At 34.6% G+C, this 17,565-nt stretch overlaps 1 protein-coding gene across 1 annotated transcript in view; it reads right to left on the reverse strand.

Moving 5' to 3' along the window:
- LOC113073594 (N-terminal EF-hand calcium-binding protein 2-like) overlaps window positions 1-17,565 on the reverse strand; it is a 38,240-nt gene that overhangs the window by 17,783 nt on the left and 2,892 nt on the right. Inside the window, exon 2 of the mRNA XM_026246407.1 lies at window positions 14,709-14,733. Coding sequence (XP_026102192.1) covers window positions 14,709-14,733 — 25 coding nt within the window. The remainder of the gene's footprint in view (window positions 1-14,708; window positions 14,734-17,565) is intronic.

Below are 17,565 nucleotides of genomic sequence, written 5' to 3' on the forward strand. Positions count from 1 at the left end.
ACATGGATGTGACCCCATATTGGGTTTCCATTTGATTAAATCCTTCAGGCATCTGAGGAAACAAGCTTAGGGAGATGATGATGGCACCATGGCAACATTGGAAGCCAGAGGCCAAATGGGATATAGGGATCACAGTTTGCTGTAACCATGGGTAACTGGCTACACAGAGGTTGGTAGGGAAAAACTGTATATATTACACACCTGCTGATTTCTGCTAAATGTGCTCGAGAACATTCCTATATAGTGGCTTTGATGCCCTGACTATCAAAAGTGGAAAAACGGAATTCACCCTATTTGTAGTCAAGAATCACAACACTGGAAGCTACAATAGGAAAAATCTGGGAGATATCAACACAGTGTTACACAGTGTCAAGCTTCTCTTGACAAACCCCTTTTCAATAGCAGTAATTGACTTACAGGCTGATTTATGGAGGAAAGCTGCCACCACAACACTAAATCCTGCTGTCACTGTCCTGATGCAATGCATGAGTTGTCGTTTTATCACCACTGATAAAATAAAACCATGTCGACTTTGAACGGATTTCTCTGTTTGGTAACAATAATAGATCCCAAAGATTAAAGAGATCATTTATCCAAAAATGAAATTCTGTCATCATTTACTCACCCTCATGTCATACCAAACCATATTTCTGTCTTCTGTGGAACACAAAAGCGGACATTTTGAAAAATTGTTATCAGTTTTCACTACGACTTTCACTGTAATTAAAACATCAAAATATCTTCTATGTTCCACGGAAGAAAGAAAAGACCCTTGTTCAGATCATACGCTGGTCAACTTTCAAAAGACACTCATACAGGAACATACAATACACCTTGTTAACATACTGTATATAAAGGCACTAATTAGCTGACATTTAAATGCTATTTAACAACGATATCACAAGCCTATAGCTGCACATTTGGAGTCTGCCATATTACTAACAGCTTAACTGTCTGTCATTAATTAGAACAGAGAAAGGCCAGAAATTCACATATGCACGCAGGATACCGTTATTATGGTAGTTATCGCTACAACAACCAGTGTGATATTATCATATAAATGTATTCATTAATAAATTAGATGCCCTGCTTTAAGATAAACTGCATAATTTGCAGTTGCAATTTTGCAGTAATGCCAAAAACAAAAGTCACTATAGTAAAATAATCCTGACACAAAGTGTTTTCTATAATGCAACAAAAATGAATGATGCTTAAGCTGAATTTTGAGCTTGCTTTATCAACTGAAGGTGATAAGAGAGCTACCAGACATGATAAAGAAGAGAGAAAGAATACATAACATGTTTTATAGCATTGTCTAAAGTAGATGCATGTAACTAAATCACTGTTGTCTGATTCGAGAATAAATGACACTTTATCAGCTGGTTCTTTTAAGGAATCACTCAAAATGACTCACAAATGAATCACATACTCATTGGTCTGCAGTGAGCAGTTGAGAATTGAAAACAAGTTATAGTGAACTCGAAGCAATTACTGACTAACACACACACACACACATTGTATCAACACCTGTTCAAAGGCTGTGTATGCAGTCATAATCATGGTGGTAGGTGATCAGCAGGTGCTTGAGACCGAGACTTGGATTATGAACAAAGGTACAGTTGTGATTATTACTGATTAACAGAGATTCTGCTTGCTGTTTCATTCAACTCATCTTTAAGTCTTCAGTTTTCCATAAACGGAAGCATAGAGTTCACCCCTGATTCTAATAGCGGTGTGCTTGGTTTTGTGTATTTGGTTCATTATTATGAATGTCAGAGGTGACATCCATGTGGAGAGAGGTTTTAACGGAAAGGTCAGGTCAATGATTCAGTCCAACATTTTACACTTTACACACTGGAGTCGTGCAGACCAGATAGCACTTTCTGTTTTTCTGAAAATAGCATCTAAAGACTCAAGTTGTGAGGGGGAAAGAAATAATCTCCAATAGGTATGCAGGCAATGTGCTACTGCTGTGAAGCTCTGAGTGATTTGAGTCAGGCAATACATGCACATCATGCAAGCATACTAAAAGTAAATGTCTTTTTTTTCATTCAAAAGCTGCGGTCACAAGCTGAATTAACTGAATTTCTACAAAGAATAGTGGGTGAAGTGGGTTTACTTTAGGTAAGCCTGGGGAAGATAGTCCCTCAAAACTGCATCCCTCATGAGATTGCAGTGCTACACCTCATTGCACCATGAACACAAGCACAAGAGCTTCGTACATGATCCTGACACAGACAGGCACAGACATTTATTTATTTATTTTACTACTCAACTTGAAATTAATGTAACTACAACATGATTCAAGTCATTTTTCTTTATTAACTCTCTAGTTCTATTCCAAGTTCACCACAGGTGCGCTGTCAACATGTCAATGTAAAACAAATCACTTGTTAAATATCTTTACAGCAAAGATGCATGAACTATATCTTCTATACAACTATTTCTTCTACAAACTTGTCTTATACATATTATATGTTCAGAAATAATACGAGGAAAGTGCCTAAAAAAATCTCAAATGTCAAAGTAGCTAATTAAAATTCAAAATGACTGCAGGTATAGTAGATAATTATTAACTATACATTTACTGTAAACCATGTCCGTCACCATGATGCAAACATGAAATATCAGACATGAGTAGTAGTTACAGTTTTTTTTTATTCTTGTGTTGCTTTTCCATTGTTTTTCTATGTAAACATGGATGTGTTTGACTGTTGCACTCTTGCAGCATCTCATGCATGAAACGGCAGTTTAAAAATGCGGCGCTAAAGTTAAAAGAAGTTCACTCTAATTGACTTGCATGTTTTTACTATTCCACTTCCCACGTCGCATCTGCGCATGAGGTTGGATAGTTCTTTTATTTTTACAGTTATCTTTGGCATATTGTCAGTATCTAATTTTAACATTTGGTAATATTTCTAATCAAAATCACAATTTCTCAAAAATGGTGGAAAAACATTAAATTTGAACCAATGAAATTGGTTAAACTAAAATGTATATGAACACTGAATATAGAAAATAACACCTAATTTATATTAATAAATGTTATAAAATAGTGATAGAATAGTAATAAATAATAGTGTAGCATAAGATGTAATAGCTCTTTGCCCGAAAAAAAAACAAAACATTGATGCTGTTGATTCAGGCTGGTTTATATCTGTCTTTTGCCTAGCAAATCAGCAAAGTTATGCTGTTCACCAGCTATAATGCTTGTAAACCAACACAGTCTAAGGCTGGTTAACCAAGCCAGTCTCACTAGTTAATCTAGTTAAGACATTAGTGGAGATAACAGTACACCAACTTCCAAAACCCAACAAATTCTGGTGAGCAGCTGGTCTTTGAGAGGGATGTGAAAACAGGAGAGAAACAAAGATGAGACAACAGGAGAATAACTAAAAACAATAATGGTTTCTAATTCCTGCAATGGGACTCTTGAACAGCCAACATTATCTCCAACAAATGTTAAAAAAGCAAATAATTAGACAAGAGTTTGAAATTGAAAACACTCCAAAATGAAACCATTTTGAGGTTATTTGCATGTATTTGCCAGTTTGTTTCTGTATACCAATGCTACTGCTGACATGAGCAAATCGCTCCCATTATGACTTTATATTTAATGGCTGAAAAGAGAGATTTCTGCTGCTTTCCATAAATAATAAATAGAAATTACAGAACTGAGAATAAAAATGATTATGGTGCTGCATCCAACAGGGTTGCAAACTATTCAGAATTAGAATGCTTTTTAAATTACAATTTAATTGAAATGTAATTACAACTGACGTAGCAAGTATCATGCGTAATTCCAGTTTTAAACTGAATTTAAAGCAAAATTGAATTAAAAAATCATAAGTGCAATACGAATAATTTTTAATTAGAAAAGGAACATTCAACAAAGGAAACTTTGAATGAAGGCTTGACAAGGTCTTTGAAAAAAACTCCTCTGAAATCTGTTTTACATTACCTAGGAAGGTGTAACCCCAACTCAGTCTCCTTCTCATGCACCCATCATGCACACCAATCATTTTGCCACAATTCCCAACTACAGTCAACTGCCTGGCACCAGATGCTGAACAAAGATCTCCCATAATGTCCATGCACCACAAATACCTTACCTCTCTAAACCTGGGGTGTATAAACAATTAAATCATGCACCCCTTGTCCCATTTTAATTCCCCAATGCATATGATAGCACATGATTCATATGGAGCACCTTCTCCACTCAAATAAGTCCCACCGGATCGCCATCTCACTCCCGCTGCTGTGGAAGCAAACTGATAATGCTGTCAGCATTCTGTCCATGTTCTCCTGGCAGGCTGCACCACTGTGTTACAACTGGCATCTCCCTTGTGAAACAACTGCTAAGAGTGACAGTTAACATTTTCTTTTAGTACACAGCAATGACTTTACAGTACTAAGAAATGAGGAAATGCTATGCGTATTGTGTATTGTGTGACCACTAATAACATAGCAAGAACACTGCTTCTGTACTGTAGTCCTTTTTTTGTAAATAAAAACTGTAGATTCCCTTAATGCTCAGCAAAACGAAAGCCTAAGACATTTTGTAGAAAAACCCTGACATGCCACGTCAACACTTCTCTGTCAGGCAGCCAAGTTTAGCACAAAGCGTGGGCCGCCAGGTCAGCCAGGTGAACTCCCCCGAGTCTCCGCTAACATCAAAAATCAGCCAATCTCCACTGCCTCGGATCCAATCCACTTTCTCCCATAATGCCTTGGGACATCCTCTGAAAGCACTAGGATTCCCTAAAAACAATTCTGGCATGCTGCTTCCCTATCTGCAGTGCAGTCCTGTGACTGCGGCGCTTTCTTAAGCATTAAAGAGAGTGTTTCCTTTGATGTGGCAGCGTGCGATTGGGTAGACGGAGAAATGTGGGGAAAAACCCTCAGTTCACACCGAACAAAGTACTGCAACCGCTTCCTCAACTGGGCACAGTATGTGCTTATCTACTTTAATTTAAAGACTAGCACACATTCAATATTTCTTTTTCATTTTCTCTACATGTGAAAAAGTGGAAACTAATCAGATACCTTTTTAAAGGGACAATAAGTAACTTTTTAGGTATTTTATTATCTAAAATCAATATTTTTATTCATAAATATGCCCTCAATGGTGTACAAATACCTATGCCAATGTTTAAACTAATCCTCGTAAATGAAGAATTTATTATCTTTATATACATGGGACGGGTAGGTCGACGGAGGCTTCCATGTAGTTCCGCCATCTTGCAAAACTAAAAGAGCAGAGAGGGACAAAAAGTACTAAGCCAACGCGTTTCCACAGCGGGTTTTCGGTCAGAGCCAGAAACGCAGGTGCAGAGCAGTGAGAGGCGCTTGAAACTGCACCGGCAAGTTTAAAAGTCTGGATTGCATTCTTATTATGGACCATACATATGCCGCGCCACAGGAGAAGAAAACATCGTCGCCAAAACAGTCAAAAATAGAACGTAAAAGGAAACGTGACCGTAGATTACAGAAAACAAGAGTTAATGTCGGGGAAGCTTTTTCTAGGTGGAAAGAGCTAATGCTTGATAAAGATTTCAAAAGAGATGCTGAAGTGGCCAGTTTTCTTCTCGACAGGTAAGTCAGTGTTACAATCTATATTACAATATTTTTTTATATCTAACAATGCATATAATTCAGAAAATATAACGAATAAAGAAGACATAACTACTAATTACAATATTTCATGTTTTCCATAGTCAGTAATTCATACTGTAACATTCGTTTGTTTATGGTCATGTTGCAGTTTGTTTGAAATAACACACCTGTTCACCTGAAGGAAAACTCAACGAAGTGCTATTAGAAGATATCCTGTCAAAGCTTTTTGGTACATATCGCCTACCGTAGATGCAACGTGCATTTGAAAAAGCAAGGCGCTGGAGAGCAAAATTAGTTTGAATGCAAAATACAATTTCACCACTAGATGGGAGTAATGCCTACTTAGTGTCCCTTTAACCCTTGTGCCACAGTATGTTGAAAATCATTTACCTCATTTGGTGCAAATCCTCACATTAGGTTACATTATCACCTAATCTTGGATTCAATCTTTTTGTCAAATTTTAGTAAATTAGCAGAGGTTTTATATTTCTGTTTGGAAGTGATTGATCGTGGCTCTCTTTGATCTGAACTGCGCACCTCAGTTTTGAGTGAAAAAATAATTATTTGTGGATAATTGCATAAAGAAATTGAGGTGCATAGCTCAGATCAATGAAGGCTACAATCAGTAAGTTTCAAAAATAAATACAAAACCTTTGACAACCGAGAGAACACGTTGATAAAAACATTGAACCCAATATTTGTTTATAACAAGAAATGTTTTTTTTTAAGGTTGGTCATTTTTGAACCTGGAATACCACAGGTGTAACAAGGTGGGGGAAAGTCCCAGAAAAGGATGTTTTTGGAAAGTTATTATATCCTGTGTAGGCAAAGTCAGTAAGCTTTAGAGCAATGTGAGAAATTAACTAGTATTTGAGAAAAAGGAAATCCTCTCTGGGTCATTATGAGTGGAACACAACAGGAGGGCTTTAAAAAGTCAAACATTTTAGCCAAACTCAATTAGTCAAACTTTGGCATTAGCATCAAGGACAGAAGTGGATCGGGGTAAAAAAGTGAACGTGGGATGGAGGTGGAAGACAAAACAATGGAAAAATGGGAACAAAACCAAATCTCTTAGCTGGAGGCCTTGAATATTTTTAATTAGGCAGAGTCACCTGGGACGGAACGTTGTGATTTGAACAGACCTGCGGGAACCGAACACATTTTCAAATACTTCAAATACTAAAGATTCCCTGCCGACTTCACTTAATGTTGCACTTTCAACTGAATGATCTTAGCAAAGAAAATTCTTCTCTCAATGAATTCTAGTGACTTTAAAACTTCTCTAAAAATATATCTAAGCATTATGGAAAATCTTCAGCAACGCCGTTTAGATGTGCTTAACATTTCAGAAAAACTTGCAAGCAGCTTGTAAGAGAGAGCCAGAAAAATGCATCTAAAACAAAGATAACAAAGCACTACCTTCATAACTCACAGTGACTGAGATGCTTTGTAAACTCCTCTGTGCTTTAATTAAACCTTCTCTACCTGCTGCCTCTCAGGAGCTGTTTTTGACTGCTGTGAGGACTGACACGGTGTGCCCAGAGAAGCATATGGGCTTGGGATATTCATTTATCTTCCAGATCCATTTTAAGGCAGCAGCTAGCTGGCATCAGACTGTGTTTTGCAGTTCAGAGGGACATCTTTTAATGCAGAAATCTGTCCAGAAGTCCCAGTCAGGCTTTAATTAGTAGAGTGAGAACAGGAGGAGTCTTAGATCTCAGGCCAGCTCCCATCAAAGCAGGGTTCATCCTGAGGAAAATGTAAGAGCTGGCTATTTGTAAATGCATTCATAAATGGGATGGTGCCCACTGTGAAAAGCATTAGCTATGCTTACACCTGTCTGTGTCCTACATCAGGATAATTATGCTATATAGACTTTGGCACATGACATTTTCCTACTCATCTGTTACAGACTGAGTGATAAACCCAGATCCAGTTTAAAAGATGAGCACAGCTGTTGACAGAAAGTGTAGGACATGACCGAAGGCTCATCACTTTTCTTTTTAAAGCCCAATAGCTTTTATTTCATGCTATAAACACAATTTTCTACTTGCCATTAAAGGAAAGGGGATGTTCTCATTAAGAGCATTTAAATATATATTAAAATATAAATTGTTATATATTTAAAAACTATATCTAATAGACATTTGTTTTGTTAACTTTTAGTTTAGTACACAGATGGCCTTTAAACCTACTGACAACAACAGCAAGCAAAACTATAATAAAAGTTAAATAAATGCTGTAAATGACATAAAAAAAATCAACATAAAATATTATTTGTGTGTATATAGTATAGATAACACACACACACACACACGCATATATATATATATATATATATATATATATATATATATATATATATATATATATATATATATATATATACATATATATACATATATACACACACACACACAATATAATGCTTTATGGTTCTGAAAATCTATTTATTTTATATTATAAAGGTCTTAAGGAATTATTTGTTTACTTTTACAGAAATTAATACTTTTATTGAGCAAGGATGCATTTAATTTATTAAAAGTGAGAGAAAAGACTTCTACTTCAAGTAAATGCGGTTATATTTTATAATAGAAAACAATTATTTTAAATTGTAATATTTCACAATAATACTGTATTTTTGATCAAATAAACACAGCCTCAGTGAAAATAAGTAACTTTTTCAAAAACATTTAAAAATAAACTTACTGACCACAAACAATTGTATACATACAGTATATTAACAGATTTATGCGTCTAGCACACCCAGGATTTGCACAACTAATGTATTCAACTATAAAGTCCTGTTTTTTTTTTTTTTGTATTTCAACGTGAGTGACACGATTTGTCTAGGACATGGCGTCACATAACTTGCTGGAGCATCAAGAGTAGTAATTCAATCTTAGCAAGTTTTTGGTTTAAGACAGGTATTTATAGTGCAGCACATACCAATGCTTGACAGTTATTTGCCATGGAAACGCAAACCTATAGTGTACAGTATGAGTTTATGTAAATGGAGGTGATACATTAAAAGAAGAGTATTTTGACCTCATATAGGCATAAAACATCACAGTATTTATGGTATGATATAGCCACATCTACATGTGTTTTTCTGTTTCAGAGCTGACTTAAAATGTGCCACTCTGCCTAAGTCTGAATCAGCATAGGTGCGCATTTCTTGTTTTAGCAGCATGTCAAAAATGCCATCGCAAATATGGCTAAATAATATATGGCCCTGCCTAGTGTGTAAAGAGCCCTCACACAGTACATTCCAACAACAAAATACTGTATGTGTATTGCTGTGTGTCCAGTGGTCTTAAAGACAGGAATAGACATTAAAGCAAGAAAAAATGCACTCATTTAATTAGTTTTTACATTCTAATATACTATACAACAGTGACAGTGACAGTGACAGCAATGTTCCCAGTTTAGGGTTATCATGGTTAACTAAAACTAAAACCAAAACTAAAATCATTAAAAAAAAAAAAGATTTAGTTTAGTTTAACTTAATGTACTAAAATAACTAACACTGAAATGAATAAAAACTATACAGACACAGGTCTATATATATATATACAGTATTTAAAAAAAAACTACTTAAAATGATAAAAACACACAAAAAAACTAAAACTTTAAAATTAATATGAAAATGGAAAAAAAATGAACTGGACTTCAGCTTTTATTTTATCAGCAGTGTTATTAGTAGTTTTTATAAAAATTCTGTATGAGGTTTTATTTTATACTTACAGTTTTTATTTTTATTTTAGTTAAATATTTAGTCATTTTGCTATGTGCTTTTTTTCAATCATTTATAATAGTTTTTGTAAACATTACTATTTTGATTAAGATTACTTTTACATACATTTTTAGTTTTAGTTTTTATATATTTCTAGTTAGTAAAGTTGGCGCTTCAACTTAAACTAAATGAAAATTTGAAGTGGTCTTGGCAATAAACTGAAATACATTTATATTTTTATTTTAATATATGTATTTTTAGTTCTAGTTTTAGTTAACAGTAATAACCCTGGATCAAACAGCACAATGTAATTATCGTTAATGTAATTTAATAAAGCACCAAATAAACATGAGACTGAATTAACTGAAGCTTAATCACACTAAATGGCACATGCATTCTCCTTGTTTTTGCATAAAGACAAAGCTGCTCATCCACACTAACAAGTAAAGCATGATGAAATATCAAAGAACACCATGCAATATGCATCTATTGATCTAAAGAGTGTCCAAAAGCTCTACTATTAATGAGGTTATGCAGGACTGCACTAAGCATTAAACTTAAGTAAAACAAATCTACATTCTCATCAACAAATCCTTCAGGACTTTACTATTTAGCAGTACACAACACTTTCCAGGAAACATACTGGAACAAGATCTACAAGATTATTACCAGGAATATTCATGACTGAAAACTAACCGGAGACATTATTTACCCATCATGGCCATTTTACAACTTTAAAGATTGATAAGATCTAGAGACGAGACGTCTTGATGCTTGCATGCTGTGCAGGAGGCTGCTGTCAGCGTGTTTATTTTCAGTGAGCACACACACACAAACACTCATTTACTGCCAGTGAGAACCCGCAGATCTAGAGCAGAGAGGGGGAGAGTATAGAGAGGAGAGGAGCTTGTATTTATACATTCAAACCCACTAATTAGCGCTTTCAGTGAAATCTAAGCGTGATAATTGGTTACTGTATACAAACTCTCTCTCCAAATCTCTGCTTTCTCTTGAAACACCAGAGGAACGTCTGATTTAGAACAAATGGCTCTTAAGAACCGAATTCTTTTTAATGAATCAGTAAAAAGGATTCACAATCTCAAACTTGTTCGCTCAGGAGTCAGTGTGAAACAAGGCTATAATACACTTCACAACTTTTACAACCTAAATAGATTTTAAAACCCTAAGCATCATAAAAATTTCTGACTTTGTAAATGGTTAAAGAAAAAACTGGGTCTCACACACTAAACAACTGAGGATCATACACGATCGAGTTGTTTTTGACGCAACAAACTCTCTGTTGATGTTTTCTGAATGAATGGAGTCAGAGTCTAAAGCTAAAAATGACCCCCCGGTTTCACAGACAAGGCTTAAGTCTATAGTCCCCGACTGATATGTAAGTCTGAGCTGTTTCAACTGAAAGAAACTTGCACTGTTTGATCTTAACGTGTGTCAGTGCCTTTGTTTTGTCTCAAGATGCACACCAGAGAAGCTTTTGCTAGGCATGTTTATAAAAATTACTTAAAAATCCTAATTGAACTACGGTCTAGTCCTGGCTTAAGCTAAGCCCCGTCTGTGAAACCGGGCCTACAGTACAAAAATAATTTTAAAAAATGAAAGAAATTGAAATTGAAATAAAACACATTATGAAGAAGATTAATATGTTTACCTGCATAGCATATGACAATTAACCAAAATCGGAGAACTGTGGACATGCAAATGGGTTGTTAAATTATTAAAATATTAACCTAAAATCACTGTAAATATTTTAGATGAAAGAGGTTCAGCTAACAAAAATATATTTCAAATATTATATATAAAACGACGTACCGCAGCGTTCCCCGGATATAATTTTTTTTTTCCATTTAGTTTTTTTACCCTGCTTGATCAGCAGATGGTACTGCCATCCTGCCACCATAGACTGTATGTCTGCCCCATATACATACACACACATATAATACACTAAATTATTTATATACTATGCAAATCATGCAGCAGTGCCATCTATCTTTATTTCGTGATCCATTTTTTTCGACCTCGATGCGTTTCGTCATGTTTTGTATCGCGATATTTTGTCAAACGATATTTCGTCCCATCCCTAATTGCAACCAGTTTGTTACTTGCTGTTCTTTGTAATTGTTTGTGGAATTTACTAGCAATGTGTGAAAGAAAATTATTTCTATACTTATTTTTTCCCCATTTTTCTTAAATAGCTCTAGCCTATATATACACTTCCCATTCATTACTGCACAGAGCGGTTCTGTAATTTGTCAACGAAAAACTAATTTGACTCCTAAATGTTTCATTCTAGTAGCCAATGGCTGGCTCTTTTTTCTGAAGCACTTGTGCTCTCTTTCCCCCTGTGAGATCTTTAGATGTAAAAAAAATGCTGCACAGAGAAACTGAACAGAATTTAAAACAGCTGAAAGAACCAATTAAATTTCCATTACATGTACCCGTACCACTCTTTCTCTCCCTTAAACTGAGTGATATATTTTGCAGATGCAGATAAGGCAATGGGTCATGCAGGTCTCTGCCAGGCTGCTCTCATGTCAACAGCCCTTGCAGACGTATGGTCACAGACCAGGTAATCAAAAAGCAGGAGGATGAGCCTGCCAGAACAAGCTTGCATAAAGGCTCTTAGGTCAAAAGAGCATGTCATTTCCTCTATAAAAAAGACACTAATGATTCTCTCTGCCTGCTCCACACACATGATGTAACCAATCACTTCTGCAGTATGAGACATGTGGCAGGGTGGCATGACACTCTGTGTGTTGTTTGTGCTCAATATGATGGTTTAGTCTGGAAGATAAATTGATCCTTAAACCATGATTTCAAAGAAAGTCCATTTACAAAATTTTAATTATTCACATACCATATTGTTTTAAACTTTACAAGGCATTGATATGTGCATCAGTCATGTGATGTACTTTTATTTATATAATTTTTTTACATTATTTATTTTTTATAACATTTATTTCGCAAAATATTATTGTAAATTTAAATAACTGTTCACTGTATTGATGTATTTCAAATGTAATTTATTCCTTTGATGTAAAGCTGAATTTTCAGCAGCAATTACAGTCTTCAGTGTCATACAGAAATCATTCAGATATGCTGATTTTGTGCTCAATTATTATGTTATTATTGGTAATTAAATACGAATTCTAGTTCTTAATATTATCATTGGTGAAAACAGTTTATTTGAGATAGAAAACTTTTGTAACATTATAAATGTCTTTTTTGTCACTTCTCAATCAATCCTCAGTTAAAATGATTTCAGAAAGACACGACGCTGAAGACTGAAGTATATATTATAAATTCTAATAATATTTCAGAATATTACCTATTTCTACGGTGTTTTAATCAAATAAAAGTTTTGGTCGGCATATTCAAAAACATTAAAAAATCTTAATTATTCCAAACTTTCTGACCTGTAGCTTATTATATTATATAGTTGCTTGACAGTTGTGGTAATGATTAAACTATCAGAAATGAGAACACTTCTATTTTGTGTTTAAAGGAAAAAATAAAGTAGTATAGGTTTAAAATTACATTAGGTTGAGTAAATTATGTCAAAATATTCATTTTTGCAAAGAACCGTCTCTTTTATGCATGCAGCCTTGCTCGAAAAGAAAGAATGATAATGTTTCACTTCCAGGAGTTTAGCTCCTAACGCTGGAGGCAAATTAGCCCGCTGTGCTCGGTTTCTTGTTAGACAGTTTTGTGATTGAAAAACATGGCACCCATCTCCTGTGGTCCCGACTCATGCTTTTGTTCTTCCTCCACCCTCTTGCTTTCTCTCTCTCTCATTAAAACGGTCACCAAGTTGATCCCATGGGAGTAGTTTAAAAATAACACAAATTGCACTAGCACCACACATCAAATAGCCACTACTCCTTTTAACAATGTTTGTTGCAGGTTTTCTCTCTCTTCTATTTGTATCGATTCTCTTTTGAGCCCAGGTACAAGAGTGGAGTTTTCCTTTTTAAAAAGCTAAAATAAAGAAAAAAAGTTTCATGTAAGTTTCATCGCAATCCCAAATTTTGATTAGATGAGACCAGGCCTGTGCCAATAATAATGTTCAACAGCTCAAGGCTAACCGGAAATCATACAGAAAATACATTACAATACAACTGGATGAAATTTACTGTAGAGTAATATGCATCTTCTCATTCATGAATTTATATGTAGCAGATCCTTTCTTCATAATCATAAATGTCTTGAAGACACAGGATATGAATATGAATAAAGAGGCTAATTTGCATAATGACACTAATCTAAAATCAATTAGCAAATACATCTGAATTTTTTGCTGCAATTTAATTTGAATTACAATATAGGGAAAAAACTGTACTAATATAATACCATGCAGAAATCATACTGGTTAGGCATCTGAGAACAAAAAAAACCCCCTAAACTTCTAATAAGCCTCACAAATGGGAATTATTTAAAAGATTATGCACAAGGCAGCACATTTCCATTGCCTTTCCTGGAATGTTTCTTCACGGTCTGTCTTTTCAGCTGTCAGAAACGTGTGAGGACAGATGGTCAAGTTCTGTGTAAAAGCTATAATAGATATAGATTTTATATTATGCAATGATGCAAACCACCGTCCCAAATTTGGCGTCAGTATTTTTTTTTCTTTTGATAGAAAATATTACTTTTATTCAGCAAAGACACATTAATTTGATGAAAGTGGCAGTAAAGACATTTATAATGTTACAAAAGGTCTTTATTTCAAATAAATACTGTACTTTATTCAACATTATGAGAAGAATATTTCTTGAGAATCAAATCAGCATATTGAACTGCACAGGTGGCACAGAAGTGCCTCTGAAATGGCATTTAGGCATCTTTCCATACTGTTCAATGTTGCTCAGAGGTGGCATGAATGCATTTACACACCAATTCGACTTTGTACTTCGACACAGAGCAGGCTTAATTTAGTCTGGCCTTTATGAGGCATTGTGTCTTTACACAAACTTTTGAGCAGGCAGAGAGCAACCTTAACTTGGCTGTGTAAAGACAGCTTTAGAATTATTCTAGAAGGATCATGTTACTAAAGACTGGCATAATTGCTGCTGAAAATTCAGCTTTGAATCCCATGAATAAATTACAATTTTAAAATATGTCAAAATATAAAACAGTTATTTTAAATTGTCAAAATATTTCACAATATTTCATATGTTTTACTGTATTTTTATTAGACAAATGCAACCTTGGCAAGCATAAGAAACTTCTTTTCTTACCAACCTTAAACTTTTGAGCTCTAGTGCAGGCGAGATGAATGAAACATTTATTTCAAAACATAGATAACAGAGTCTTAGTAACACATAAATAAGATTAAACTCACCATCCTTATCAGCTCTCCGGAAAATCTGAAATCATACACACATACAGAAATACAATATATTAATACAAATTATTCACTTTAAATTCACATTATCATTAGAATTGAAGTCTCCAGGATTCTCTACAGTGTAATCTCTTAAATAAACTTGACTGTTAACAGAAACCTGTTTGATTTCAGAACCGAACTTATTATTAAACAGCTGTCTAATCTAAAATGTACATACAACAATTATCATTAGACACTGGCTGTAGAAAACTGAAGTACAAAAAAAAGAAGGATAGAAGTAATTAAAAAAGCGCCTCTCTGTAAAGTTCAGTGTCAGTCAGCCTTCTCAGAAAAGCTATTAAAGGAGACATTGGTTCTACAGAAAGGCTGACTGCATTGCAATTGCATGAAATCTCGGCCTCTAACGTTGCAATGATTAATCCTTACACTGCATTCAGAACACCACCAGCACAAATGACATTACAACCTTTAAGATCCTTTTTTTAATCAAGACTAAGAAATTTGTATATTGGTTGAACTTGTGAGAGATTGAGTAAGGTGCTCAAGAGCAACTTGATCACACGGTCCAGTCAGATGTGAAATGGACCACTTAAGACTCTCCGGTAGCAGAGGAAAATCACAGTCAATAGAATGGGCTGGGAAGCGTTACTCGCTACGGGCTAATTTTACAGCAGTCGATCCTTCCAGCCTTTCTCATTTTCTAAATAAATAAATACAGTGAAGCGTGAATTGTTGTGATCAGATCATGTTGTCCATGCTGCACAAACAAGAATAGAGGTGCATGTTTATTATTGGACATGCATGTTTGTGTCTCGAAGGGGGAGCGTGTGTCGAACATCCCATATTGACAGCACACAATTTGATTTGCTTCAATATGAGTAATCACTTTCTGTTGACGGTCTAAATCACTTCTCAATGGGATGAGCCAGCTGCTTCATTCAATCCTGACAGCTAACAGCATTCCACCTGTCAGGATACTTCACCATCACAGAACAAACGCAAAAGCCACACAGAAGGGATAAATGGACATCGGGATAACCACTGAGACATCTGCAACAGAACAACAATGAGGTTTTTTCATTCTTTTCAACTAGGCTTATATTTCGCAACCATTTAAAGAGGAGAGTGACTGTGGGAACAGTGACATTAGCCATGTTCGATCAATACTGTAATGTATTTTACAAAGCGCATGAGAAGCACTATTGGTATTCAATCTTCCTTTATATCTTAAAGCAAAAGTGTCTGCAGCATTAACCGCCAGTAGCAGTTCTCGACTGGTGGGTCATAACCCAAAAATTGGTTTGCTCGGATTTTGTGGATTGCAAAGAAGAAGAAAAACAACACAAATAATAAAACCAAGTATACTGAAATACATAAAAATTAAACTGGATTACAGATTAACAACTGGGATTATCAGATTCTATTAAATTGAGGTTTACCTGCAACAAGGATAATAATGTGTGATTAATAATTGGCGGCCCAGAATATGAATCAAAACTTTTGAGGTCAGAAGAATTGTTTATGCTTTTGGAAATAAGCAATTTATGCTCATCGAGGCTTAATCAAAAATACTATAGGAATATTCTACTTGGTCAGAGGGGCTCACTTCTGCCTTAATTTGTATAGAATTAGGTTTAGAATTAGACCTGTTTTCTGTCATTAATCATGAATTTTATATTGTTATTTTTTTGTTTATTACATGTTTGTTTACAGTATGTCTGTTTTTGTATGAGTTTTTAGTGTGTAGATTTATGTTGTGAAACGGTGAAAATCTGAATAGAAACAATATTCAAATATTGTGAATTAATATTTTAATTTAAAATAACTGTAATCAAATGTAATTTATTCCTGTGATGGCAATGCTGAATTTTCAGCAGCCGTCACTCCAGTCTTCAGTGCCACATGATCCTTTAGAAATCATTCTAATATGTTGATTTGCTGCCCAAGAAACATTTCTTATTATTATAAATAACAATAATTATACTGCTTAATAATTTTGTAGAAACTGTAATACTTTTTTCTTTTTTCAAGATTCTTATTTTTTTAATTGAACAATTTAAGTCTTTACTATAATTTCTGACCTATTAATTTCGTCCTTAATGAACAAAAGTATCAATTTCTTTCAAGAAAAACAAAATCTCACTGACCCCAAACGTTTGAATAGTAGTTTATGTCATGTTAATAACTTTTGTGCCTATTTTGGACATAATGTTGGGATTATTAATGGTATGGCATGGTTTTATTATTAATAGTGGTCCATATTATACTTTAAAGAAACATATTTTTTGTTTACTTTTGTACACAAAACCAAAACCAGCTGAGAACCACTAAACGACAGAATACAAAACTAGATCACAGTAACAGTAGCATATAATACCAGATGGTAGAAAAAGTAAAAAGAGAAGTTGATAGTGTTAACATTTGTTAAAAAATAAAAACAGAACCACCATTAGCTGGGAGTTACATCACTCTTTCTTCATTGTGATTGTCTGCTTGAAGAGTTTGAGAATCAAGCAGATGCACTAAAGGTATGAGGTATTTCTATGGTCTGACAATATGAAGTCACTTAATGTAGGTGACCCAGTTTGTTTGCACCTCAGAAGATATATCTCTGTATGACAGGAAAAGGGGACAGCCACCAAAAGATCTAAAGTGTGCAGTGTGAACTACAAAGCTACAAGTTGATAAAAGACAGGGAGAAACAAAAGAATTACTAAAGTTAATATATATAGACATATTCACAGTTAATATATCTTTGAAACTTGAAAAATACAGTTAGGAGAAACCAGCTACAAAACAAAGAACAGCTAGAGCAAATGAACCAAATTACTATCTATCCAGAACAATAATC

The sequence above is a fragment of the Carassius auratus genome, unplaced genomic scaffold (genome assembly GCF_003368295.1).
Source record: "Carassius auratus strain Wakin unplaced genomic scaffold, ASM336829v1 scaf_tig00012435, whole genome shotgun sequence".
NCBI lineage: Eukaryota > Metazoa > Chordata > Actinopteri > Cypriniformes > Cyprinidae > Carassius > Carassius auratus.